General features: G+C 42.0%; 1 protein-coding gene across 1 annotated transcript in view; it reads right to left on the bottom strand.

Moving 5' to 3' along the window:
* Positions 1-24,140, bottom strand: part of ORC1 (origin recognition complex subunit 1) — a 37,234-nt gene that overhangs the window by 7,145 nt on the left and 5,949 nt on the right. The window contains exons 4-15 of the mRNA XM_027537258.1: positions 23,373-23,500; positions 21,600-21,778; positions 20,127-20,445; positions 14,558-14,927; positions 13,315-13,416; positions 11,015-11,210; positions 5,692-5,789; positions 4,677-4,778; positions 2,570-2,741; positions 1,785-1,892; positions 1,370-1,519; positions 564-683 (exon numbers count right to left, since the gene is read on the bottom strand). Of these exons, the coding sequence (XP_027393059.1) occupies positions 564-683; positions 1,370-1,519; positions 1,785-1,892; positions 2,570-2,741; positions 4,677-4,778; positions 5,692-5,789; positions 11,015-11,210; positions 13,315-13,416; positions 14,558-14,927; positions 20,127-20,445; positions 21,600-21,778; positions 23,373-23,500 (2,044 nt within the window). The remainder of the gene's footprint in view (positions 1-563; positions 684-1,369; positions 1,520-1,784; positions 1,893-2,569; positions 2,742-4,676; positions 4,779-5,691; positions 5,790-11,014; positions 11,211-13,314; positions 13,417-14,557; positions 14,928-20,126; positions 20,446-21,599; positions 21,779-23,372; positions 23,501-24,140) is intronic.

The following is a 24,140-nucleotide window of genomic DNA, read 5'->3' as shown; positions in this document are numbered from 1 at the left end:
TTAGTGGAATCTCAGTTGGCATTCTCCCAGTGCGCCTCAAGTGGGAGAATGCCACACGTCATACCCACCACAGAGCATGCACCCTGCTAGGCACATTACAGACACGGTCTCATTTAATTCCCACAATGACCCTATGACATAGCTATTATCATTCCCATTTTTCAGAAGAAAACCGGAGGCCAGAAGTTTTAAAGTAACTTTTCTATAACTTGCTACATACCTATTAGTGTTCAAACCAGGTTTGTCTACCTCTTTGACTATGTTGCTCTTCTAATCATACAAAACACTCTGAATCAATTAATCTTCATGTGTATATATATATATATACACACACACACATATATATATATAAAAGCCCATCATACTCAGAACCTTTTAATAATTAATCATACAATAAGAAGCTTAAGGAATTTTCAGAATTTTGTTTCTATTTTCTGGAATTTGTTTTTAGAGGACTTCCTAATTTTTTCTTCACCTCCAAAGCACCCAGCCTAGGGCCTGACATGGGCAGGTAGTCAGCAAACACTGTCAGTGTGGCCACAGGCGCCCCAAAGGCAACTCACCTTCCTGGCTACCAGCTGGATGGCATCATCCTCAAAAGCCTTTACGTGTCTGAGTCGGGACAATAGGATCTGCCGCAGCTGGCTGTGAGTATAAGGCTGGAAGCACATCCTGGTTAGACCCTGGGGAGCCAAGGCGACAGAGGAACAAGTTCATGGATTTCCCACTCAGGACAGTCCTGGTGGAAAGCCACTTGCAAATCCCCCAAACCAAGTCTCAGATAACAATTTACACATTTCATCCCAGGACTACCACTGCTTCCTGCTCCTTTTGTTACTGACAATGGCCGGTGGGACCCTGTAGGGCAGTAGTTCTCAACAATTTTTTCATTTAGTTTAAAAGAAACTTTTATTCTACCGGAATCATTTACTAGTAGATCTGAGCAGAGGTGCTCTCATTAGAGCTAGAGGGAGGATTTTTGGCTCTGTAACATCGGCTGAGCTTCTGGTTTCACTTCTCCTGAACCACAAGGTCCACAAGGCCAGAGACCGGGTCTGCCCTGTTCACTGCCACATTCCATGCATCTATCACTGCCTGCCAAGGGGTAAGCACTTAATTTTTCTTTTAAATAATTAAACCTTTAGTGCTCTGTGCAGTTTGAGTGCAGAGGTAGTAGAACCCCAAGAAGATACATTTGCAGAAAACCATGCAATGGTGACACATTTAATTCTAATATAGAAATTACCAGAATTTCAGAAATAACATTTCTTCCTTTTCCCCATCTATTTTAGATTCCTATGTATTCATTTTTGCAGAACTCCTTGGCCCAGCTTCTGGGACTATAAGAACAGCTCGAGAATGGCCCTACCAGTCGGCTGGACACCCGGTTCATCATGATGCGCTCTGGCAGATCCATGGTGTTAGCAATGGTCAGGACCACAAGGCGGGCCTCCTTGTGAGTGGGCCAGTCAAAGAGATTGTACATTACGTCTTGTTTCTGGGTCCACAGAAGGTCAAGCTGCCAGGAAACGGAGAGAGACACAGGGTCAACCACAGAGAATGAGCCGGGCCCCCAGGGAGAAGCCGGTTACCGCTGCTTCAGCAGCATGTGCCCTCAGGTCACACCACCTGAGCAGCAAGGATGTCGATGGACACATGCCCCCTCCCGACCAGAGAATGTGCCCAAGTGAAGGAGAAGGGAGCCAGGACTTCCCTCCTGCCTTGTATCTGCTCCCGAACATCAGTCCGGAGCCACTGCGGTCCTCCCGTGGGCGCCTTCTCACCTCATCCACAAGCAGCACGGTGGTCTCCTGAGAGGACCCTTGAGTGCAGAATCGCTTAGCCAGCAGTGCTGCTGCGTGGTTGGCTGTTGCCCTCTTACCTGTCAGCTTCTGCAGTGAGGGGGAAAAGAATGGGAGTGGTACACTCTAAGAATTTGACTCCCCTTTTAAGAGTTTAAAGTTAAATCTGCCTATAGAGGAAGCTATCTAGCCTGAGGACTTCAGTATCCTACCCTCTGCCTTCCACCAGGAGGAGAAGGCCACAAGAGACATAAATTGTGTCTGAAATGCACACGAGTCACAGGCCAATCCCAGAAGCCCCTCCAGAATCATCACTGCATGACTGGACATTACTTGTTTCGGGACAGCAGCTAGTGAGTCGAAAGTCCAGCCTACCCTTTTCCAGTGTACTGCCATGCCTGTGTATACTAATGGTTTTCAGCCTCCCGGTGAGTACTAGCTCCCAGACTTCAAGGTCCTTGAGGGCATGAATTCTGCCTTCTTTGCCCTTTCTACTGCTACACATACGGCAAGGTGAAAACATATTATATGCACAAAACTAAGTACACCTTTCCCTTTTCATGTGCCACCCAGAAACGATATTTTCCAAAAAGCCCCAATCAGAATTCCCTGGCAATCCAGTGGCTGAGACTCTCTGCACTTTCACTGCTGAGGGCCTGGGTTGAATCCCTGGTTAGGGAACTAGGATCCTGCAAGCTGCTTGACCAAAAAAACACACCCCAATCCAAAACAAAATAAACCAAGAAAGCCTAACAAGCTCTGCTCACCTGCAAGATTTGCACGTAGACTTGGTGGGGTTCTGTCAGCTTCATGCCATTGACCTCAATGTATTGAAAGGGAGGAACTTCATTGGCTTGGGCTGCCTGCTGCAGGCAACATATCACCTCGTGCACGGTGGCAGTCTTCCCTGTCCCAGGGACCCCGGAGATGTACATGCACCTGGGGCGAGAGAAGACCCGGGCTAGGGCTGTGTCGCTGCGTCACACTATCGTCAGTTATGAGTATGAGAATGTATGCTGAAGGAAGGATCCCTGAGATGTGGAGGTGGGAGGAGTAAGGGTCATTTTTGGAAGCTGATTAGAGCAGGACCTGTTTATATACAGTCACTCGTTCCATAAGCAATGCTGTATGCAAAATGCCTCCCCAAAAAGGCCAGAGTTATTTTCTGTGTAAGACAAAATTTCTATAGAAATACTCTGATAACAAAAGCTGCTTCAGCAGTGAGCTTGCCTGTTTTTCCAACACTAGGGAAAGGCTGCTTGGTTGAACTGCACCTGAGAGGGTAACAGGCAGGAAGGCCAGGGGGCTCCAAAGGGAGGAAATAGCCTGCAAGTGTCAGACATTTTTATCTCTCTTAAGCGGCAGGAGGAAACAAACTAGCGATATTTTTTCCTTCTCTATACAACTTTAAAAGGAGGTTTCTCTTAAAATACTGTGTTGCCATAATGACACCTGGTTTCACCTGAAGTTAACTATTCTCAAACCTAGAGATAACCAAAGCCTTTTTCTTATGGAAATGTCTGTCTTAAGCTATGTTAATGTACTATGCATTTACTCCAGACTCTATCTTCAAGCCGGTTCCTCCTCTTGGCTCAGAACCTACTTGACAAACCAGTATGTTATACTCAGATATTGTTCCCCTAATCTATGTAAATGAAACTATTTGTATGGTTGTCTGCCCTTCTTCAAGATTCAAGTTAATCATTTTATGGCCCAGGATAAACCATTTGGTGCCAAGATTATCCCAAAATGCATCTTATGGGTGAGGGGCCTGGTGCCATTCTGAGTTTTAAGACATTCCTTTCTTTCATTAACAGACTGCTAGTGACTATATAGAAAGTGAGGAGGAACTAAAAAGCCTCTTGATGAAAGTGAAAGCGGAGAGTGAAAAAGTTGGCTTAAAGCTCAACATTCAGAAAATGAAGATCATGGCATCTGGTCCCATCACTTCATGGGAAATAGATGGGGAAACAGTGGAAACAGTGTCAGACTTTATTTTTTTGGCTCCAAAATCACTGCAGATGGTGATTGCAGCCATGAAATTAAAAGACGCTTACTCCTTGGAAGGAAAGTTATGACCAACCTAGATAGCATATTCAAAAGCAGAGACATTACTTGGCCAACAAAGGTTCGTCTAGTCAAGGCTATGATTTTTCCTGTGGTCATGTATGGATGTGAGAGTTGGACTGTGAAGAAGGCTGAGCGCCAAAGAATTGATGCCTTTGAACTGTGGTGTTGGAGAAGACTCTTGAGAGTCCCTTGGACTGCAAGGAGATCCAACCAGTCCATTCTGAAGGAGATGAGCCCTGGGATTTCTTTGGAAGGAATGATGTTAAAGCTGAAACTCCAGTACTTTGGCCACCTCATGTGAAGAGTTGACTCATTGGAAAAGACTGATGCTGGGAGGGATTGGGGGCAGGAGGAGAAGGGGACGACAGAGGATGAGATGGCTGGATGGCATCACTGACTCGATGGACGTGAGTCTGGGTAAACTCTGGGAGTTGGTGATGGACAGGCAGGCCTGGCGTGCTGTGATTCATGGGGTCGCAAAGAGTCGGACACGACTGAGCGACTGAACTGAACTGAACTGAGTGACTGTATAACATCCAGCTGAAGACTAGCAGGGGGTACTCTTTCTGCCCACTTCTGATGCCTATGTCAGAAGCTTTCTCTACCTCCTTTATACTTTAATAAAACTTTATTACACAAAAGCTCTGAGCAATCAAGCCTTGTCTCTGGCTCCAGATTGAATTCTTCTCCTCCGGGGGCCAAGAATCGCGGCGTCTTTGTGTGATTCAACAACAACCTTTCACACCTACAGTGGTGCACTAGCAGGGGCCTCCTGACCATTCTGCCTCCCTCAACACAACTCACCCTCCAGTTTGGTCAAGGAGTTTGCTTTCCACAAAGTTGTAAATGTCCTGGAATTCCTGTTCCCGACAGGGAAGAGACTCCGGTACAGCAGCAACATGCAGCCTACAGTGGTGGTAAATGAGGGAAAAGGAGGACATTAGAAACAATTTACTGTCAACTCCATAAAAAAGGAAAAGACTTATCTATAGTTTCTACTGGAAACCTTAATCACAAATCCACGGGAATGCCTTCATTCTTAAACCTCTTCATTTGGCTCTTCTCCACCCAAACAAATTAAACAGCTCAGTGGTTCTAATCAAGAGTACATATTACTTGGGAGCTTTCCCCAGATCATGTGGGTGGACCTCATCTCACATAAGATTATGATTCAGCTGATTTCTGGCAGGATCTAGGCTTACCTATTTTTAAAAAGTCCCTACAAAGTTCTAAAACGTACTGCAACTGAGAAGCAGTGTCATGACCTTCCATCCCTGAGAAAGGGGTAGCAGTGCACTGCAGACTCCTCCCAGAACTTGTCCACAGTAGTTCACTCAGACACTGCTTGAGAGGTTTCTCCTTTCTAAACATGCACCTTCATTTTACCCTCTACCTTTATTATATACTGGGCTTCCCTGATAGCTTAGTTGGTAAAGAATCTGCCTGCAGAGCAGGAGACCCCGGTTGGATTCCTGGGTCAGGAAGATCCACTGGAGAAGGAATAGGCTACCCATTCCAGTATTCTTGGGCTTCCATTGTGGCTCAGCTGGTAAAGAATTCACCTGCAGTGCGGGAGACCTTGGTTTGATCCCTGGTTTGGGAAGATCCCCCGGAGAAGGGAAAGGCTACTCACTCCAGTATTCTGGCCGAGAGAATTCCATGGACTGTATAGTCCATGGGGTCGCAAAGAGTCAGACACAACTGAGCAACTTTCACTTTGTTACTATATATAGAATGACTAGGAAGTACTGCCAGTTCACATGAATAAAAGCAGAGGTCTGCTTCGGCCTATCTGAAAGGGGCCCCAGAGCGGCGTCACCTTAGCCGGGCCTCTTCCAGCATGTTGGTGGGCCCCTGGGCAGTCAGGTTTCGGCTGCGGATCCGGGGAGTGGCATCACGTGGTGTTCTGGGCTCAGGCTGTGTTCAAAAGAGGGAAATTTAGATAATCAACAAGGACCTACTGTACAGCACAGAGAACTCTACTCAATATTCTGTAATAACCTAAATGGGAAAAGAATCTGAAAAATCGTGGATCTATGTATATGTATATAACTCAGTCACTTTGCTGTACACCTGAAACTAATACAGCACTGCAAACCACCAATACTCCAAAACAAAATAAAGATTTTTAAGAGAGAGAACATATTTTAGAAGGGAAAAACAAAGCAAACTCCATCCAGGATGCATCAGCAAATCTGATTTCTGATGATCTGATAAGAGGAAGAGAGGTAGTGAGTCAATTCCTCTAAGTTTTTTCCTGTATAAAGTACCAAGATTCTCCCTTTCTCCCCTCACATTACACATACATTTTGTTCACAGTCCAAACAATTTCTTATTTCTAATTTACATATAGTATGAGGATCTGAAAACACTGTCAGTCTGACTCAATGAAACTATGAGCCATGCCATGTAGGGCCACACAAGACGGGCAGGCATGGTGGAGAATTCTGACAAAATGTGGTCCACTGGAGAAGGGAATGGCAAACCACTTCAGTATTCTTGCCTTGAGAACCCCATGAACAGTATGAAAAGGCAAAAAGATAGGATACTGAAAGGTGAACTCCCCATGTCGGTAGATGCCCAATATGCTCCTGGAGCTCAGTGGAGAAATAACTCCAGAAAGAATGAAGAGATGGAGCCAAAGCGAAAACAACACCCAGTTGTGGATATAACTGGTGATGGAAGTAAAGTCCAATGCTGTAAAGAACAATATTGCACAGAAACCTGGAATGTTAGGTCCATGAATCAAGGCAAATTGGAAGTGGTCAAACAGAAGATGGCAAGAGTGAACGTTGACATTTTAGGTATCAGCGAACTAAAATGGACTGGAATGCATGAATTTAACTCAGATGACCATTATATCTACTACTGTGGGCAAGAATCCCTTAGAAGAAATGGAGTAGCTATCATGGTCAACAAAAGAGTCTGAAATGCAGTACTTGGATGAAATCTCAAAAATGACAAAATGATCTCTTCGTTTTCAAGGCAAACCATTCAATATCACAGTAATCCAAGCCTATGCCCTGACCAGTAATGCTGAAGTTGAACGGTTCTATGAACCCACAAGACCTTCTAGAACTAACACCCAAAAAAGTTGTCCTTTTCATTATAGGGGACTGGTGTGCAAAAGTAGGAAGTCAAGAAATACCTGGAGTAACAGGCAAATTTGGCCTTGGAGTACAGAATGAAGCAGGGCAAAGGCTAATAGAGTTTTGCCAAGAGAATGCACTGGTCATAGCAAACACTCCCTTCTAACAGCACAAGAGAAGACTCTACACATGGACATCACCAGATGGTCAATACTGAAATCAGATTGAATATATTCTTTGCAGCCAAAAATGGAGAAGTTCTATACAGTCAGCAAAAACAAGACCGGGAGCTGACTGTGGCTCAGATCATGAACTCCTTATTGCCAAATTAAAACTTAAATTGAAGAAAGTAGGAAAACCACTGGACCACTCTGGTATGACCTAAATCAAATTCCTTAAGATTATACAGTAGAAGTGAGAAATAGATTCAAGGGATTAGATCTGATAGACAGAGTGCCAGAAGAACTATGGACAGAGGTTCGTGGCATTATACAGGAGGCAGGGATCAAGACCATCCCCATTCACGAAAAAGAAATGCAAAAAGGCAAAACGGTTGTCTGAGGAGGCCTTACAAATAGCTGTGAAAAGAAGAGAAGCTAAAGGCTAAGGACAAAAGGAAAGATATACCCATTTGAATGTTGAGTTCCAAAGAATAGCAAGGAGAGATAAGAAAGCCTTCCTCAGTAATCAATGCAAAGAAATAGAGGAAAACAACAGAATGGGAAAGACTAAGAGATTTCTTCAAGAAAAGTAGAGATATCACGGAAACATTTCATGAAAAGATGGGCACAATAATGGAAAGAAATGGTACGGACCTAACAGAAGCAGAAGATATTAAGAAGAGGTGGCAAGAATACACAGAAGAGCTGTACAAAAAAGATCTTCATGACCCAGATAATCACAATGGTATGATCACTCACCGAGAGCCAGACATCCTGGAATGCAAAGTCAAGTGGGCGTTAGGAAGCATCACTACAAACAAAGCTAGTGGAGGTGATGGCATTCCAGTTGAGCTATTTCAAATCCTGAAAGATGATGCTGTGAAAGTGCTGCACTCAATATGTCAGCACATTGGGAAAACTCAGCAGTGGCCACAGGACTGGAAAAGGTCAGTTTTCATTCCAATCCCAAAGAAAGGCAATGCCAAAGAATGCTCAAACTACCACACAATTACACTCATCTCACATGCTAGTAAAGTAATGCTCAAAATTCTCCAAGCCAGGCTTCAGCAGTACGTGAACCGTGAACTTCCAGATTTTCGAGCTGGATTTAGAAAAGGCAGAGGAACCAGAGATAAAGTAGCCAACATCCACTGGATCGTTGAAAAAGCAAGAGAGTTCCAGAGAAATATCTGCTTTATTGACTATGCCAAAGCCTTTGACTGTGTGGATCACAACAAACTGGAAAATTCTTCAAGAGATGGGAATACCAGACCATCTTACCTGTCTCTTAAAAAATCTGTATGCAGGTCATGAAGCAACTGGACATGGTAAAACAGACTGGTTCCAAATCGGGAAAGGAATACGTCAAGGCTGTATATTGTCACCCTGCTTATTTAACTTATATGCAGAGTACATCATGACAAAGTGGGCTGGATGAAGCACAAGCTGGAACAAGATTGCTGGGAGAAATATCAATAACCTCAGATATGCAGATGACACTACCCTCATGGCAGAAAGTGAAGAACTAAAGAGCCTCTTGATGAAAGTGAAAGTGAAAAAGTTGGCTTAAAACTCAATATTCAGAAAACTAAGATCATGGCATCTAGTCCCATTACTTCATGGCAAATAATGGGGAAACAGTAGAAAGAGTGACAGAGTTTATTTTGGGGGCCTCCAAAATCACTCCAGATGGTGACTGCAGCCATGAAATTAAAAGATGCTTGCTCTTTGGAAAAAAAGTTATGACCAAAAGAGACGGCATATTAAAAAGTAGAGACATAATTACTTTGCCAGCAAAGGTCCATATAGTCAAGACTATGGTTTTCCAGTAGTCATGTATGGATGTGAGAGTTGGACTATAAAGAAAGCTGAGCGCCAAAGAATTGATGCTTTTAAACTGTGGTGTTGGAGAAGACTCTTGAAGGAGATCCAACCAGTCCATTCTAAAGAAAATCAGTCCTGAAATCTTCATTGGAAGGACTTATGCTGAAGCTGAAGCTCTAATACTTTGGCCACCTGACGCGAAGAACTGAGTCATTTGAAAAGACCCTGATGCTGGGAAAGACTGAAGGTGGGAGGAGAAGGGGATGTCAGAGGATGAGATGGTTTGATGCCATCACCAACTCAATGGACATGTGCTTGAGTAGACTCCAGGAGTTGGTGATGGACAGGAAGGCCTGGTGTGCTGCAGTTCATGGGGTCACAAAGAGTCAGACACAACTGAGTGACTGAACTGAACTGAACTGACGAAGGAATGAATAAAAGTACAGATAATATACTTTTTCAAATAAACTTATCTTAAAAGAAAGACAAATATTAAGAAATCCTAAATACTCTGCCCCAATACAGGGTAGAGTAGAAGGCATAAACTAGGTTTGATTCATAAGATCCTCCTCTATTCCACCCCCGTGAGTTGCATTTACTGATTAAAATTTAAAAAATCATCCCTAAAAAAAAGATTCTCCTTTAGACTTTTTGAAAATATGGCCAAACTTTAATTCAGAATTTCCAAAATTCACTACATAGTACCCAGAGAAACCTCCCCAGACTTTTCCACTCCAGACCTCAGGGTCACTGTTCAGCTTAGGCCAACAGCCCTATTTTACTATTCTGTTCCTTGCCTCTGGCTCACTAGAGCAGGCCTGCTACCCAGCAGTATCCACAGGGTTTTCACAAAGCACTCCCTTTTGTGGGGGCGTTTCACCTACCAACCCTCTGCTTCCAGCCAAGATATAAAGTGATAATCTCTGCACCTTTTCTCAAAAGCAGAGAAGCACTTAAGACTCAAATCAGCTTTATATCTATTAACTTGGAGAAAACAGGAAAATATTAACAAAACCTTGCTAAGAAGTTATTTTTTTAAAAAAGGCTGTCCTCTGACCTTTTTTTATTATGCTAAAGAGGGCCCCCCATACCCTAAATCCATTCTTCTGAATGGGACTCAGAAAATGGAATCAAACCAGAGCTATTCCCTTATATAAGATTGCCTGGTCTCCAAAGGTGATCTATTGGAGAGGCCCCCGACCTCCTCACGACTGGAGGTGGAGCTTACATAATAATAATAGAAATAAAGTGCACAATGAATGTGATGTGCCTGAATCATCCCTAAATCTACACAGGCCGCCTCCCTCAACCCAGTCCATGGCAAAACTGTCTTCCAGGAAACCAGTCCATGGTGCCAAAAAGGTTGAGGGGTGCTGAACTGGATTTCTTTCCCTAAAGGTCTTTTGTTGACTTCAACCCAAGCTCAATCACATTTTTCTTGATATGGAGAAATGGAGATCGGCTTTAGAAAAAGTCTCCTAATTAGGCATTTCTAAATTGCTCTAAGGAACAAGACGCTTCATGAAGAAAAGTTTCCTAATATACTAATAGTCTCCTGGAAGGTCACAATAACATAAGTTAAAGGCCCTGAGAAGTCATGTGACAGTGAAACCAATTTAACTTTGTTTAATCCAAACATTTTTCAAACATATCTGAACATGGTAGGACCCTCTTTTCTCAAAAGCTTTCAATGTTATTCTGCTCAGTTTCACACAAAGCAGACAGACGTCCCCATTTTCAGTCCTAGGGTTCACTTAGAACTTTCCTCCATGAATACACAAGGCACGCTACTCAATATCCTGTAATAACCTATATGGGAAAAGAATCTGAAAAAGAACTGATATATGTATAGCTGAATCAACTGCCTATACACCTGAAACACACTGTAAATCCACTACTCTCCCCCCCAAAAAAGAAGCTTTCCTCTATGAATATTCCAGGCGGCATAGCTTTGAATTTGAGAGACATGTTCTCAAAATCCAGCTGTTACTAGTTGTGTGACTTCAGTCATCACAATTTCTAAATTAAGAGAGGAGCTTCACTGGGAATAAACCTAAAAGAACCTTACAGTTTTCTTTGGTGTCTTGGAGGGGGTCTGTAAGGAAGACTTCATGGAAGAGCGTAGGTTCCTGGACACACTGTTGGGTGTTCTCCTTGGAAGCGGGGTTGTGGAAGCCTCTTCCTCTTCACTGTCACAGTCTGAAATCTCGGCTGCTGGCAGAAACTCTTCATCATTTTCGTCACTTTTACTGTTACCTAAAAACCTAAACAGTAGGACACATTATTTTCTGATATTCAGTGTGTGAAGTCTAAATAAGAAGCTCCTATCAGGTCAGTGTGGATGCAAGTACTGCAGTCTCTTCCTGCAACTGAGCAATATTAGACATGCTCCAGTTCTTGGGCCCTTGCTACTGAGAAGCTCTGCTAAGGGCTTTATTCATATTATTTCACTAAACCCATCAACAACTTTGTGACTTGTATATTACTTTTCCCATTTTACAGATGAGGAATCCACAGCTTAGAAAGGTTAAGTAATCTTCCCAAGGTTACACAGATAGTATTAGGCTGGTGCAAAAGTAACTTCAGTTTTGCACTGGTGAACTTTGTTGTTTGATATTGTAATACATTCTTAAATACATGTAGCTATGCTATACATCATCTTTATGCGTATTTGTTGCTTCATGTTTTTTTGCTAATGACATTACTTGCTGTTTATTTTATGTTTATTTTAGACTAGGGAAATGATGTTAGACAAAAGGCAAAAGGCAGATTCAAGCAATTTTCTTATTCGAGTTCAAAATGAGTTGTAAAGCAGCAGAGACAACTCACAGTATCAGCAATGCATTTGGCCCAGGAACTGCTAACCAACATACAGTGCAGTGCTGGTTCAAGAAGTTTTGCAAAGGAACAACAGTCTTGAAGATGAGGAGCGCAGTGACTGGTCATTAGAAGTTGAGAATGACCAATTGAGAGGATCATCAAGTTACTTGCTGAGTTGTGTCTGATTCTTTGTGGACCCCGTGGACTATAGCCTACCGGGCTCCTCTGTCCATGGAATTCTCCAGACAAGAATACTGGAGTGGGTAGCCATTCCTTTCTCCAGGGGATCTTCCCGACCCAGGGATGAAACCTGAGTGTCCTGCATTGCAGGCAGATCCTTTACCATCTGAGTCACCAGGGAAGCCCCTCATCGAAGCTGATCCTCTTACAACTATACAAGAAGTTGCTGAAGAACTTAATACCTGCTTTTCTACATTCTACATTTGGCATTTGAAGCAAATTGGAAAGGTGAAAAAGCTTGATACCTGGGTGCCTCATGAGCTGACCACAAATAAAAAAAATTGTCATTTTGAAGTGTCGTCTCTTATTCTACACAACAATGAACCATTTCTCAATCGGATTGTGAGATACAATGAAAAGTGGATTTTATATGACAACTGGCGACAGCCAGCTCAGAGGCTGGACCAAGAAGAAGCTCCAAGCACTTCCCAAAACCAAACTTGCACCAAAAAGAGGTCATGGTCACTGCTTGATGGTCTGCTGACAGTCTGACCCACTACAGCTTTCTGAATCCCAGCAAAACCCTTACATCTGAGACATATGTTCAGCAAATCAATGAGATGCACTGAAAACTGCAAAGGCTGCAGCCAGCATTGGTTGATAGAAGGGCCCAGTTCTCCACAACAGCAGCTGACTGCACGATGCACAGCCAGCGCTTCAAAAGTTGAACGAATCAGGCTATCAAGTTTTGCCTCATCCATTACATTCACCTGACCTCTTGCCAAACAACTACCACTTTCTCAAGCATCTCAACAACTTTTTGCAGGGAAAACACTTCCACAACCAGCAGGAAGCGGAAATGCTTTCAAAGAGTTCCTCGAATCCCAAAGCACAAATTTTTATGCTATAGTAATAAATAAACAAACTTATTTCTCGCTGGCAAAAATAATTTGATTGTAATGGTTCCTGTTTTGATTAGAAAAGGTGTGTTTGAGCCTAGTTATAATGATTTAAAATTCACGTTCCAAAACTGCAATTATGTTTGCACCAACCTAATAAATGACAAAGCCTAGGTTCAAATCCAAGTCTATGAGAATCAAAGTTCATGGTCTTAGGCACCCTACTAATAGTCTTGCTGGGTGTGATAATCTTGGGGCCCTGGGAGCCATCTAAACCGAGAGCAGTGTTTCTTGTCCCTTTCAAACTATGATGTTTATGTGAAATTAACAAAATTCCAGACATACTAGGTAAAGGTAAATTTCAACGGATTAGCAAATAAACAAGAAATGTTAAGAGGATTTAAGAAATAGGATTACAGATTTCACAGATGGCAGTGATGTTTTTCTGCCTGCCAAGGAGCAGTCTTACCTAAGCTGCTGCCTAATCCGATTCAAAGTCAAGACAGAACTCTTCCTGCGGATACGGGAAGTAGAGGGAGCTTCATCCTGAACTTCTGGCTCTTTACCCTCCCTGCAAGATATCACAGCATGATTACGGAAAGCGGTTTTGGGTGCCAGCTATCAGCAGCAGGACTGGAAGTGAGTCAGGTAGCCTAACAGGCTCCTATTCTTTCGGCAGCTACTTTGGAACGAGCTAAGCAAAATTTGCCCAAAAGTTTATAATGGAAGTTTGACTCAATCCCAGAGATTAAAATTTGCCAAAAGTTTATCATTTAAAGTAGACTCATCACCTCCACAACTAGAAATCAGAATATATTAATACTAATTCTACACAGAGTTTCTTATTCTTTTTAAATTTTTGATGTATCTATAATTTACTATCCACTCAAGGTTAGTAGCTATGCAGGTATACTCTCAATGCAAAGCATTTATCAAGAAATCTAGGTAAAGGACTTTACTGGAAGTCCAGTGGTTAAGACTTTGCCTTTCAATTGCAGGGGGTGCAGGATTGATCAAACAAGGTCTGATCCCTGGTTGGTGAACTAAGATTCCATATACCTTGGGGCTAAAAATCCAAAACTTAAACAGAAGCAATATTGTAATAAATTCAACAAAGACATTAAAAATGATACACATTTTTTAAAAAATCTAAAAAAAAAAAAAAAAAGGAAACCAAATAAAATCAGAAAAGCCAGGTGCTAGAGTTTCTGAGCAGCAAACACAGAAATTTCAGGATTGTCATATTTGTACAGCCCATTATGTACAGACAAGGCCCAGTGTCAAACTTCAGAGTTGTTCTAAATGCATTATCTTATTGTATTTTATGTATTTGAAAATGGTTTCCAGTTTAAAAAAGAAGAAAGAAACTGATTAAGAAAATTACTGTTAAAATGTGGTAAAGAGCCAAGCAAGTAATGAAATGCAAGACTGTGAAGCAATTCAGGTCTGGGAATTATCTTCTGGAGCAGCAATCCCCAAAGGACAGCTGGGTATGTCAGAATTATCATAAGAGTGTCTCAAAAATACAGATTCCTGGGCCCAACACTTGGAGACTGATTCACTACATCTGGGGAGAGGCTCAGAAATCTGGATTTTAGAAAAGCTGGTGATTCTGTGACACAGACAGATTCACTGGCTGTGACCCACACATTTCCATCATGTGAAGGATCTTGATTTGCTCTGTGGGAGAGAGGGTAACATCCCCAAGTCACCTTCTTTTGATGTATTCTGGTTTCAGAATCACAGAAGGCACCACTGAGGATTTCCGTCCCCCGCCGATAGGAGTAAGTGTTCTTTCTTCACTAGTCTCTGTTATTTTCAAAGCTGGGGCTCGAGCTCTCAGGATCATGCCATGATCAGGTGAGGTCTTCTTGGCATCTTTGGTACAGGAGTGTTGAATCTCTCCAGTTTTCTCTGGGGCTTTCAGAGCTGGAGATGAGGTCTGAAAACCATCAGGCAGAGACCTCTTTGAAGGTGACATGACCTCAGAGAAGGCCACTTTCCGTTTCATTCTTCCAGGAGAATCCAATGAGGCACACGAAGCTGCCGGGGAAATCCTTGTGTTAGGAGTCCTAGGGAAACCTAAGTTCAAGAGAAATCACCATAGACAGTGTGTGAATTTTCTAACAAGCACTGTACAGATTGCTAATCTCTTTAGAGATAAATTCTTTCACTGAGCGATACAAAGACATGAATTATCCATATTTGGAATTATTCTATACTTTCTTTTCCCAGGTCAGGTAGCTGTTAATTTTTAGTCTCTCTCTTAAATTCTATGGGTAATTTTGCTAGCTGGAACAGTTAAATGAGCCTTCATAGATAAATGTTTAAACATCAGGTTTTCCGTGAAGTAATCTCCTAGAACAGTTGTTCTCAACCAGGGTGATACTGCACATCCTCAAGCCCCATTCAACCCCATCTGAAATTTATTCCAATGGCTCTGTTGAGTAACACCAAGGCCTTACATTTTTTCTTAACCCAGACAATACCAGTGGAGAGATGGATACTGCAGGCAATCAACTGGGCTTTGAGAGTACACAGAACCACATTTGGATCTCCTCCAATTTCATCATGATCAAAGGCATCAAGAACCTGGACATTCATTCATAGACAAATAGCTCATCAATTGAGCTATTAAAATGGCAAGGTATATACCAGGTGCTAGGAGACAAAAGTTGAATGAGACTCAATCCTGGTTCCCATCCTAAGATACTCTAGTCTAACAGGGCAGATGAGATGCATAAATGTCTATAATATCAAGTTTAATAATCTTCCTAAAGCATCTAGTGCTAATAAATAGGGCTTCCCAGATGGCTCTAATGGTCAACAACCTGCCTGCCAATGCAGGAGACCATAAGAGATGCAGGTTCGATCCATGGATCAGGAAGATCCCCTGCAGGAGGGCATGGCAAGCCACTCCAGTATTCTTGCCTGGAGAATCCACTGGACAGAGAGGCCTGGCGGGCTACAGTCCATAGGGTCGCAGAGAGTCAGACACAAATAAAGCGACTTAGCTCGCATGCACTAATAAATACAACTCTTGAGACAGGCCTTGAAAGAAAGACAAAATTTCAACAGAGTTGAAAGGGGAAGGAGGGGGATGAGCGAAGAGAATAACTGAGACTGGTGTGAGCTAAGGCAGCGAGGCAGGAAAGCACTGGGCAGAGTTCACTTCAGCCACAGCACAGGGCGTGTGTGGAACTGCTGCTGCAGGCAAGGCAAGAAGTCAGCTAGCACCTGTGTGGCAAATATGAGGATAAAGCATGTCTAGACTACTATAAAAATGTCCCAATATCCTAGTCTCCCTTATGCCTCATTTCTCCATCTTTCTGTCAAAAACAATCCATAATATTTTCCTCATAACTGCCACATCTAATTATGTCACTGTGTCAAGTTTAAATTTCTTACCCTAACTTTCAAGGTCCTACAAAATCAACAGTGAAAAAAACACCGCAATTATTTCTAAATGGTGACTGTACAAATTATTTCTTTAGTAGTTGTCTGCATTTCCAGAAAGTTTCATATGTTCATATTCAGCTCCTAAACATACAGAAACTGTGGGAAATTCTTAAAGAGATGGGAATACCGGACCACCTTACCTGCCTCCTGAGAAACCTGTATGCAGGTCAAGAAGCAACAGTTAGAACTGGATATGGAACAACAGACTGGTTCCAAATCAGGAAAAGGAGTACGTCAAGGCTGTATATTGTCAACCTGCTTATTTAACTTCTATGCAGAGTACATCATGCGAAATGCCAGGCTGAATGAAGCACAAGTTGGAATCAAGATTGCCAGAAGAAATATCAATAACCTCAGATATGCAGATGACACCACCCTTATGGTAGAAAGAGAAGAACTTAAGAGCCTCTTGAGGAAACTGAAAGACAACAGTGAAAAAGCTGGCTTAAAACAACATTCAGAAAACTAAGATCATGGCATCCGGTCCCATCACTTCATGGCAAATAGACAGGGCAACAATGGAAACAGTGAGAGACTTTATTTTTTTTGGCTCCAAAATCACTGCAGATGGTGGCTGCAGCCATGAAATTAAAAGATGCTTGCTCCTTGGAAGAAAAGCTATGACCAACCTAGACAGCATGCTAAAAAGCAAAGACATTATTTTGCCAACAAAGGTCCACCTAGTCAAAGTTATGGATTTTCCAGTAGTCATGTATGGATGTGAGAGTTGGACTATAAAGAAAGCTGAGTGCCGAAGAATTGATGCTTTTGAACTGTGGTGTTGAAGACTATTGAGAGTTTTTTGGACTGCAAGGAGATCCAACGAGTTCATCCTAAAGGAAATCAGTCCTGAATAGCCACTGAAAGGACTGATGCTGAAGCTGAAACTACCTGATGCGAAGAACTGAATCATTGGAAAAGATCCTGATTCTGGGAAAGATTGAAGGCGGGAGAAGGGGACGCCAGAGGATGAGATGTTTGAATGGCATCATTAACATGATGAACATGAGTCTGAGCAGGCTCCAGGAGTTGGTGATGGACAGGGAAGCCTGGCGTGCTACAGTCCATGCGGTTGCAAAGAGTCAGACACGACTGAGTGACTGAACTGAATTGAACTGAAACATACGTTGTACTAAGAAGTTTCAAGAATACTCACTGGACTTGGCACAGAAACAAAAAAATTAAGGACACATAATGGGATGAGGATGAGCTTGTAGAATGGCCATGGAGCAGTTTCAGACACATTATTAGTGAAAAAAGTTAAGAGGGAAAATAATATATCCAGTATAATGCTCTACTGGCTTAGAAATAATGGGAAATAAAATTAGGAGAAAAATAAACCGGAAACTAATAATATTCATTACCTATAAAAGATGAGGTAGAAGCAGGGTGAGAGGATAAAGAAAGGAATGGGGCTTCTCTGAGGACACTCGTCTTAAATAGTTTTGACTCTGTGCTAATGTTTCACATTTTAAAAGTCAAAGATGGGAAAAGCCCTAAAATTAAACATAAATGAAAGAATTTAACTGTATATCACCAATAAATAATGATTAGCAGAAGAAAAATATTTAATCAAAGTAACATTACTCCCTCAGTGGAATATATTCTAAAAATATAAAGAATAACAAATCAATTACGATTTGGAATTACGCAACGTGGGAAGGACAGGAAGAACCCTGTGGTGTAGATTAGAAGTATCAGTATGAATTTAAGAGTTTTAACATTATAACAAATACATATATATAGTTCTTAGAGAAATCTGTATGCAGGTCAGGAAGCAACAGTTAGAACTGGACATGGAACAAGAGACTGGTTCCAAATAGGAAAAGGAGTACATCAAGGCTGTATATTGTCACCCTGCTTATATAACTTATATGCAGAGTACATCATGAGAAACACTGGGCTGGAAGAAACACAAGCTGGAATCAAGATTGCAGGGAGAAATATCAATAACCTCAGATATGCAGATGACACCACCCTTATGGCAGAAAGTGAAGAGGAACTCAAAAGCCTCTTGATGAAAGTGAAAGTGGAGAGTGAAAAAGTTGGCTTAAAGCTCAACATTCAGAAAACGAAGATCATGGCATCCAGTCCCATCATTTCATGGGAAATAGATGGGGAAATAGTGGAAACAGTGTCAGACTTTATTTTTTGGGGCTCCAAAATCACTGCAGATGGTGACTGCAGCCATGAAATTAAAAGACGCTTATTCCTTGGAAGGAAAGTTATGACCAACCTAGATAGCATTTTCAAAAGCAGAGACATTACTTTGCCAACAAAGGTCCGTCTAGTCAAGGCTATGGTTTTCCCTGTGGTCATTATGGATGTGAGAGTTGGACTGTGAAGAAGGCTGAGTGCTGAAGAATTGATGCTTTTGAACTGTGGTGTTGGAGAAGACTCTTGAGAGTCCCTTGGACTGCAAGGAGATCCAACCAGTCCATTCAAAAGGAGATCAGTCCTGAGTGTTCTTTGGAAGGAATGATGCTGAAGCTGAAACTCCAGTGCTTTGGCCATCTCATGCGAAGACTTGACTCATTGGAAAAGACTCTGATGCTAGGAGGGATTGGGGGCAGGAGGAGAAGGGGACGACAGAGGATGAGATGGCTGGATGGCATCACTGACTCAATGGACGTGAGTCTGAGTGAACTTCGGGAGTTGGTGATGGACAGGGAGGCCTGGCGTGCTGTGATTCATGGGGTCACAAAGAGTCGGACACGACTGAGTGACTGAATTGAACTGAGTTCTTTGTTCTTCCGCTAAGGATCTAAAAGCAATGTCACCTTAGTAGCTGAGCTCTTAAAGAATTAGCTGATTATAGGGCTTAACATCAGTAATTATTAAGAAAATGTTAATAATGAAATACTACCTCACACCCATTAGGATAGCTACAGTCAAAGCCATGGAAAATAACAATATAAAATAACAAGATCTAAATACTTAGTGAGGACGTGGGGAGATGGAACTCTAGTATTATTAATGAGAATGTAAAAAGAAAATTGATGCAGCTGTTGTGGTTCCATTTCTGAATACATACCCAAAGCGAAGGCAGGGACTAGATACGATATTCGTAAACTCAATTCCATAGCAGCATTAGTCACAATAGCCAAAAGGTGGAAGCAACCCACACGTCCACTGACAGTTGAATGAATTAATAAAATGTGGTTATATGTACAATGGGCTATGATTCAGCCTTAAGAAAAAAGTAAATCTCACTCCAACAAGCCAAAGCAATCTTGAGAAAGATGAACAAAGCTGGATGCATCATAGTCCCTGATTTGAAGCTATATTATTGGGCTGGCCAAAAGGGTCATTCAGGGTTTTCCGTAAGATGGCATGGAGAAACCCAAATGAACCTTTTGGCCAACCCAATACAAAGCAATAAGTAATCCAAATAGTTTGGTTTTGGCATTAAAAACAGACACACAGATCAATGGAACAGAATAGAAAGCCCAGAAGCAAACCCAAGTATATATGGTCAATTAATTTACAACAAAGGAGACAAGAATAAACTAAACGTAGAAAGGTGGTTGCCAGAGGATGGGGCATGAGGGAAGGGGAAGTTATTGCTTAAAGGTTGGAAAGACTGTTTTAGAAGAAAATGAGGGTGGTGACACAACAGTGTGAGTGTACTTCATGCCACTCAACTGCACACTTTTTAAAATGATGAAAATGGTCAATCTTACACGACACATATTTCAAGGTATGTCCAATCAGTACTTGGCCCACTGCTGCACTAACTCAATGCTGTACTGTAGCGTGAATTAATATTTTACCACTGTCCTTTAGCCTCAATACTGCCACTGTCACCCATTTCCCACTTACTGCTGAGCTCCAGCCTCTTCCTTGCCCTTGGGGTGACAGGATGGGAAGCAGTGTGACGAGATTTGGACGTGGAATGCCTTGATTCAATCCTTTTGACTGCATGTTCTGTTGTGGTCCAAGAAGGGCTTTCTGCACTCTTAGTTTTGGCTTGCATGGGCTTCTGGTATCTATGATTGTCTTCTTGAAGCTTATTCAACTGAGCAAATACTTCTGGAGGTAGTGGTTTGAATTTTTTCTCATTCCAAGATAGTTTCACAAAGAATGTCTTCTTATTTTTCAGATCTATAGGCATGACTTCATCTGGGGCTAAAGCTACTACCTGAATTTAGGAAGCAGAGATGACAGAATGAAAGGAGAAGCAAAAGAGTCAAGGAATGTTCTATGAGTGCTATGATTAAAAAGCATGTAAGCCTGCATTATTACCTGGAACATTACTTTTCTAAACAAAAAAGGCATGAACATGATATAGCATATTTCCACAGACTCCTCCTTGCTGATATGAATACCTCATGTTGTTTTTTCAATCCATTTTATTCACCAAGGCCAGATTTCCCCACAAAAATTTATCTAAGCATAGTCCACAATGCTTCAATAACCTAGTGGTTACCTACTATACCAAGATTGGATTACTTAAATGGATTTGCAGTGAGTTCTAAATCTGGCCCCACTTTATCTCTTGAGTCCTCAATACTCTTCAAAATGGCTTCCCACCACTAGTCGACTGTGGCTTGTCACAGTCCTGCTCATTCCCGCCTAAACGCCTTCTCTGCCTTTCCAAATCCACCCATCTTGCTGCTTCAACTTCTACATCCGCCTTTCACTTCTTCACTCATTTAACTCAAAGGTTATTTTGTGGCACACAATATGCTGAGCCCATAGATTGGAAAAATCTGATTATAGTCCTGCCAAACCATGGTTTCCTTGCCCTACCAACCACCTAATCACCACATGATCGCATCATGACCTAAACCCATTTGGGAGGCCTGAAGTAGCTTGAGAAATAACCCACACCCTAGTCTCCAGTGTCCCAGCTCAGGCTACACCTCATCAGAACCTGATTTATCATAAAATCCCATAACATGTATTTGCCTGTAGCAATTAGCACTCTTTGTACTGATTTACTGAAGGTGAAGTCCTCATTTAAGCAAGCATATTCAGCCTCACAATGCTTTATGCCTGCCACAATCATAGCTAAATGTAATTTCCAAATGGAGATACTTTTGCCAATTTCTGCTCTTCCCTCAGGTCACAACCTAAATGTCACTTCCTCCAGAAGGGTCCTAACACATGGTAAGTGCTTTCAGTAAATATTTGTTGAAAGGAAGTAGGCAGGCAAGCAGAGACAATGACAAACAGGAAAAATTCATTTCTTTGAGGTAAACTAGAGCGAGTAATATATTTGAAGCCATGCAGTTTAGGAGTCAAGTCATAAATAAGCTTCACAACAGAACTGAGAATCAAAGTACCACCTACCCGCACACAGCCAATGATGGTCTCAACACTAATGTTGCTGTTACAGGTCGGGTTGTCATACCAGAATATCTCTTGTGTGCCAGGCTTCCGGCCCAGTAAGTGCTGTTTACAGACAGGGACTTCACAGAATCGGATAAACCACTGTACTCGAGCACGTTTTTTGGAATAAAGTTCAGAATCTAGGAAGGACAGATGGAAAAGGTAAGGTTAAGAAAACACAATTAACATTTCATTAAGCACTTCTTTGTGCCAGACACTGTGCTAAGTACTTGATAATACTTGATTAATACATTATCCTTAATCCTCACAATAATTGTACAAGGCAGACACTAAGGCTGTCTCCCATTTACAGGTAAAGTAATCCCATTACAGGGACCTTAAGTAATGTGTCAAAGGTCACAGGACCAACCAGCTTGCTGACTCCACCCAGCACCCATGTTCTTCTCATTTTGCCCCATTCCCAATGGTGTCATCAGTCACCAAATAAATTATAAAAGGCATTTGAGAGGAGCAATTCTAATCACAGGCACTGAATAAATTTTGCAAATCTGTGGAAAACTCCCAGTAAGACTCAGAGCATAAGCTACTGAGATGACTTCTGGCAAATATATGCTTGCAGTCTTGAGCTTTATCATTGTAATGTACTGTTAACACCACTCCATACCAGTCTTAGCTCCACGTGCAAGCACACACCCTCACTAGTGCCACGATCACCACTGCCTCTTCTCTTCCTTATCTTGCTTCAGAGAAAGACTGCAGCCATTCGATGCAGCACAATACACAAATTCTAAAATCTATACAGAAAGGTTCGAACCCCATGTATAAAAGCCCACCCTGCTGACGTGCTCCCCCTAGTGGACGTTAGGTTGATGACGTTTTCCTCCATACTTGGTGAAGAATCTTCATCTCTCTGCAATGTAAAACATCTTCATCCACTCTATGAGTTCTTTTAGGCACACAAACTGCCACAGGCTAGGACTAACTACTACATACTCTTCTCCTAGCTTTTGGAAGAAGCAGTTTTATATCATTTAAATTGTTATCCTTCATCTTCCTTTTGGAATTCTGCCCCATTTCCACTTTTCAGTGCTCTTCTCTACTCTGCAGAGGGTTAATAGCAGAGAAAATTAGCAGCCGCTTGAGTGTGGCCTTGCAGGTCCCATTTAACACTCCTTTCCCTTTGGCTTCTCCAGCTTTAAGGGCAGTAGTGGCTTTCTGCCCTTACTGATCTCTGGAAAGCACCAATGTTTGCTCTCCTACCTTCTCAACACTTGTAGACAAGTCCCTCTGCGTAAATAAAACACCTCGTGTTTTCGTTTTTCTGACGGAACATCAGTTAACTAATACACAATCCAACTTAAGAACTCCCCGGTAAAAGTAACTTTGCATTTGCAAAATTACTAACTTCCTGATGCCAAAATAAAGGACATTTCTATTAGAGTGCAAATCACCTATTTTTTCCCTTCCGCCCTCTTCCTAAATCATCCTTTCCACTTCAACAATCCTGCCTTCACAGCCATTCTCACTGGCTCCTAAAAATAATGGACAAGCTAAATTATTGAGACCCCAATCCCACTCTTTCCCAGTACTGCTCCAGTGAGTAAAGACGTTCCCTAGGTAGAAGAGGGTACAGCTGGTGGTTAAGTGACCCCATATGCACACCCGATACACTGCTCTGAGCAGAGGAATCAGTAACCACCCTTCTCCCCCATCATGGAGCACTTCCCAGTCATTCACAACAAGGAATGCTTTTCATTCCAGCCCCAAACTCACCGTCTTCAAACAACTCAACCAATTTAGCAACGTATGGATTTTCATCATCATCCCCCTCAATCAACACAAACTGTCCAACTTGGATGTGAATCTCAGTTGAATAACCTTCTCTTTTCATACTCATCTCTCTAGGAAATAACAGAGAAACAAGTTAGGAAATCTTGTAGGGTGGGCCAAGCTCTTCAGACCCCTTGGCACAGAAGAATATGCTCTTTAACTGGAAAATCTCCTGAATAGTTTTTCTCTGCTGACCAATTATACTAGAAACCAACATACCAGTCATATACAAGTGTAGATGAAATGAGTTAAGTGAATTGTTTTACATTGGATGATTAATCCAGAGGCCTCCGTATGAAACCTAACTTCTCTCAATTATTCACAAAGAACAACAAAGGCTTCCTAAGACATGAAAGCTGCCCAAGAGCAACATCAAATTGTTCAGAGAAGTCTTGGGTGAAGATATAGTAACATCTAATCCTACCCTGCTATCATGCAGAATTACACAGAACCTATCTGAAATAGGTAAGACATTATCATACATATCAAATTTTATTAACCTGATATAACGTCTTCCTGTATCACTAGCTGCTCTATTTATGCTACTATCTTCTTCCATTAAACAAACCCCTGCTGCCTTATTATCAATTCATATTTACTGTCCCTCTGGGTCAGGAAGATCCCCTGGAGAAAGGAATGGCTACCCACTCCAGTATTCTTGTCTGGAGAATCGCATGAACAGAAGAGCCTGGTGGGCTACAGTCCATGGAG

The sequence above is a fragment of the Bos indicus x Bos taurus genome, chromosome 3 (assembly GCF_003369695.1).
Source record: "Bos indicus x Bos taurus breed Angus x Brahman F1 hybrid chromosome 3, Bos_hybrid_MaternalHap_v2.0, whole genome shotgun sequence".
Taxonomy (NCBI): domain Eukaryota; kingdom Metazoa; phylum Chordata; class Mammalia; order Artiodactyla; family Bovidae; genus Bos; species Bos indicus x Bos taurus.
Note: the sequence above shows the minus strand (reverse complement) of the source record. Positions and strands in the feature narration are given on the sequence as shown.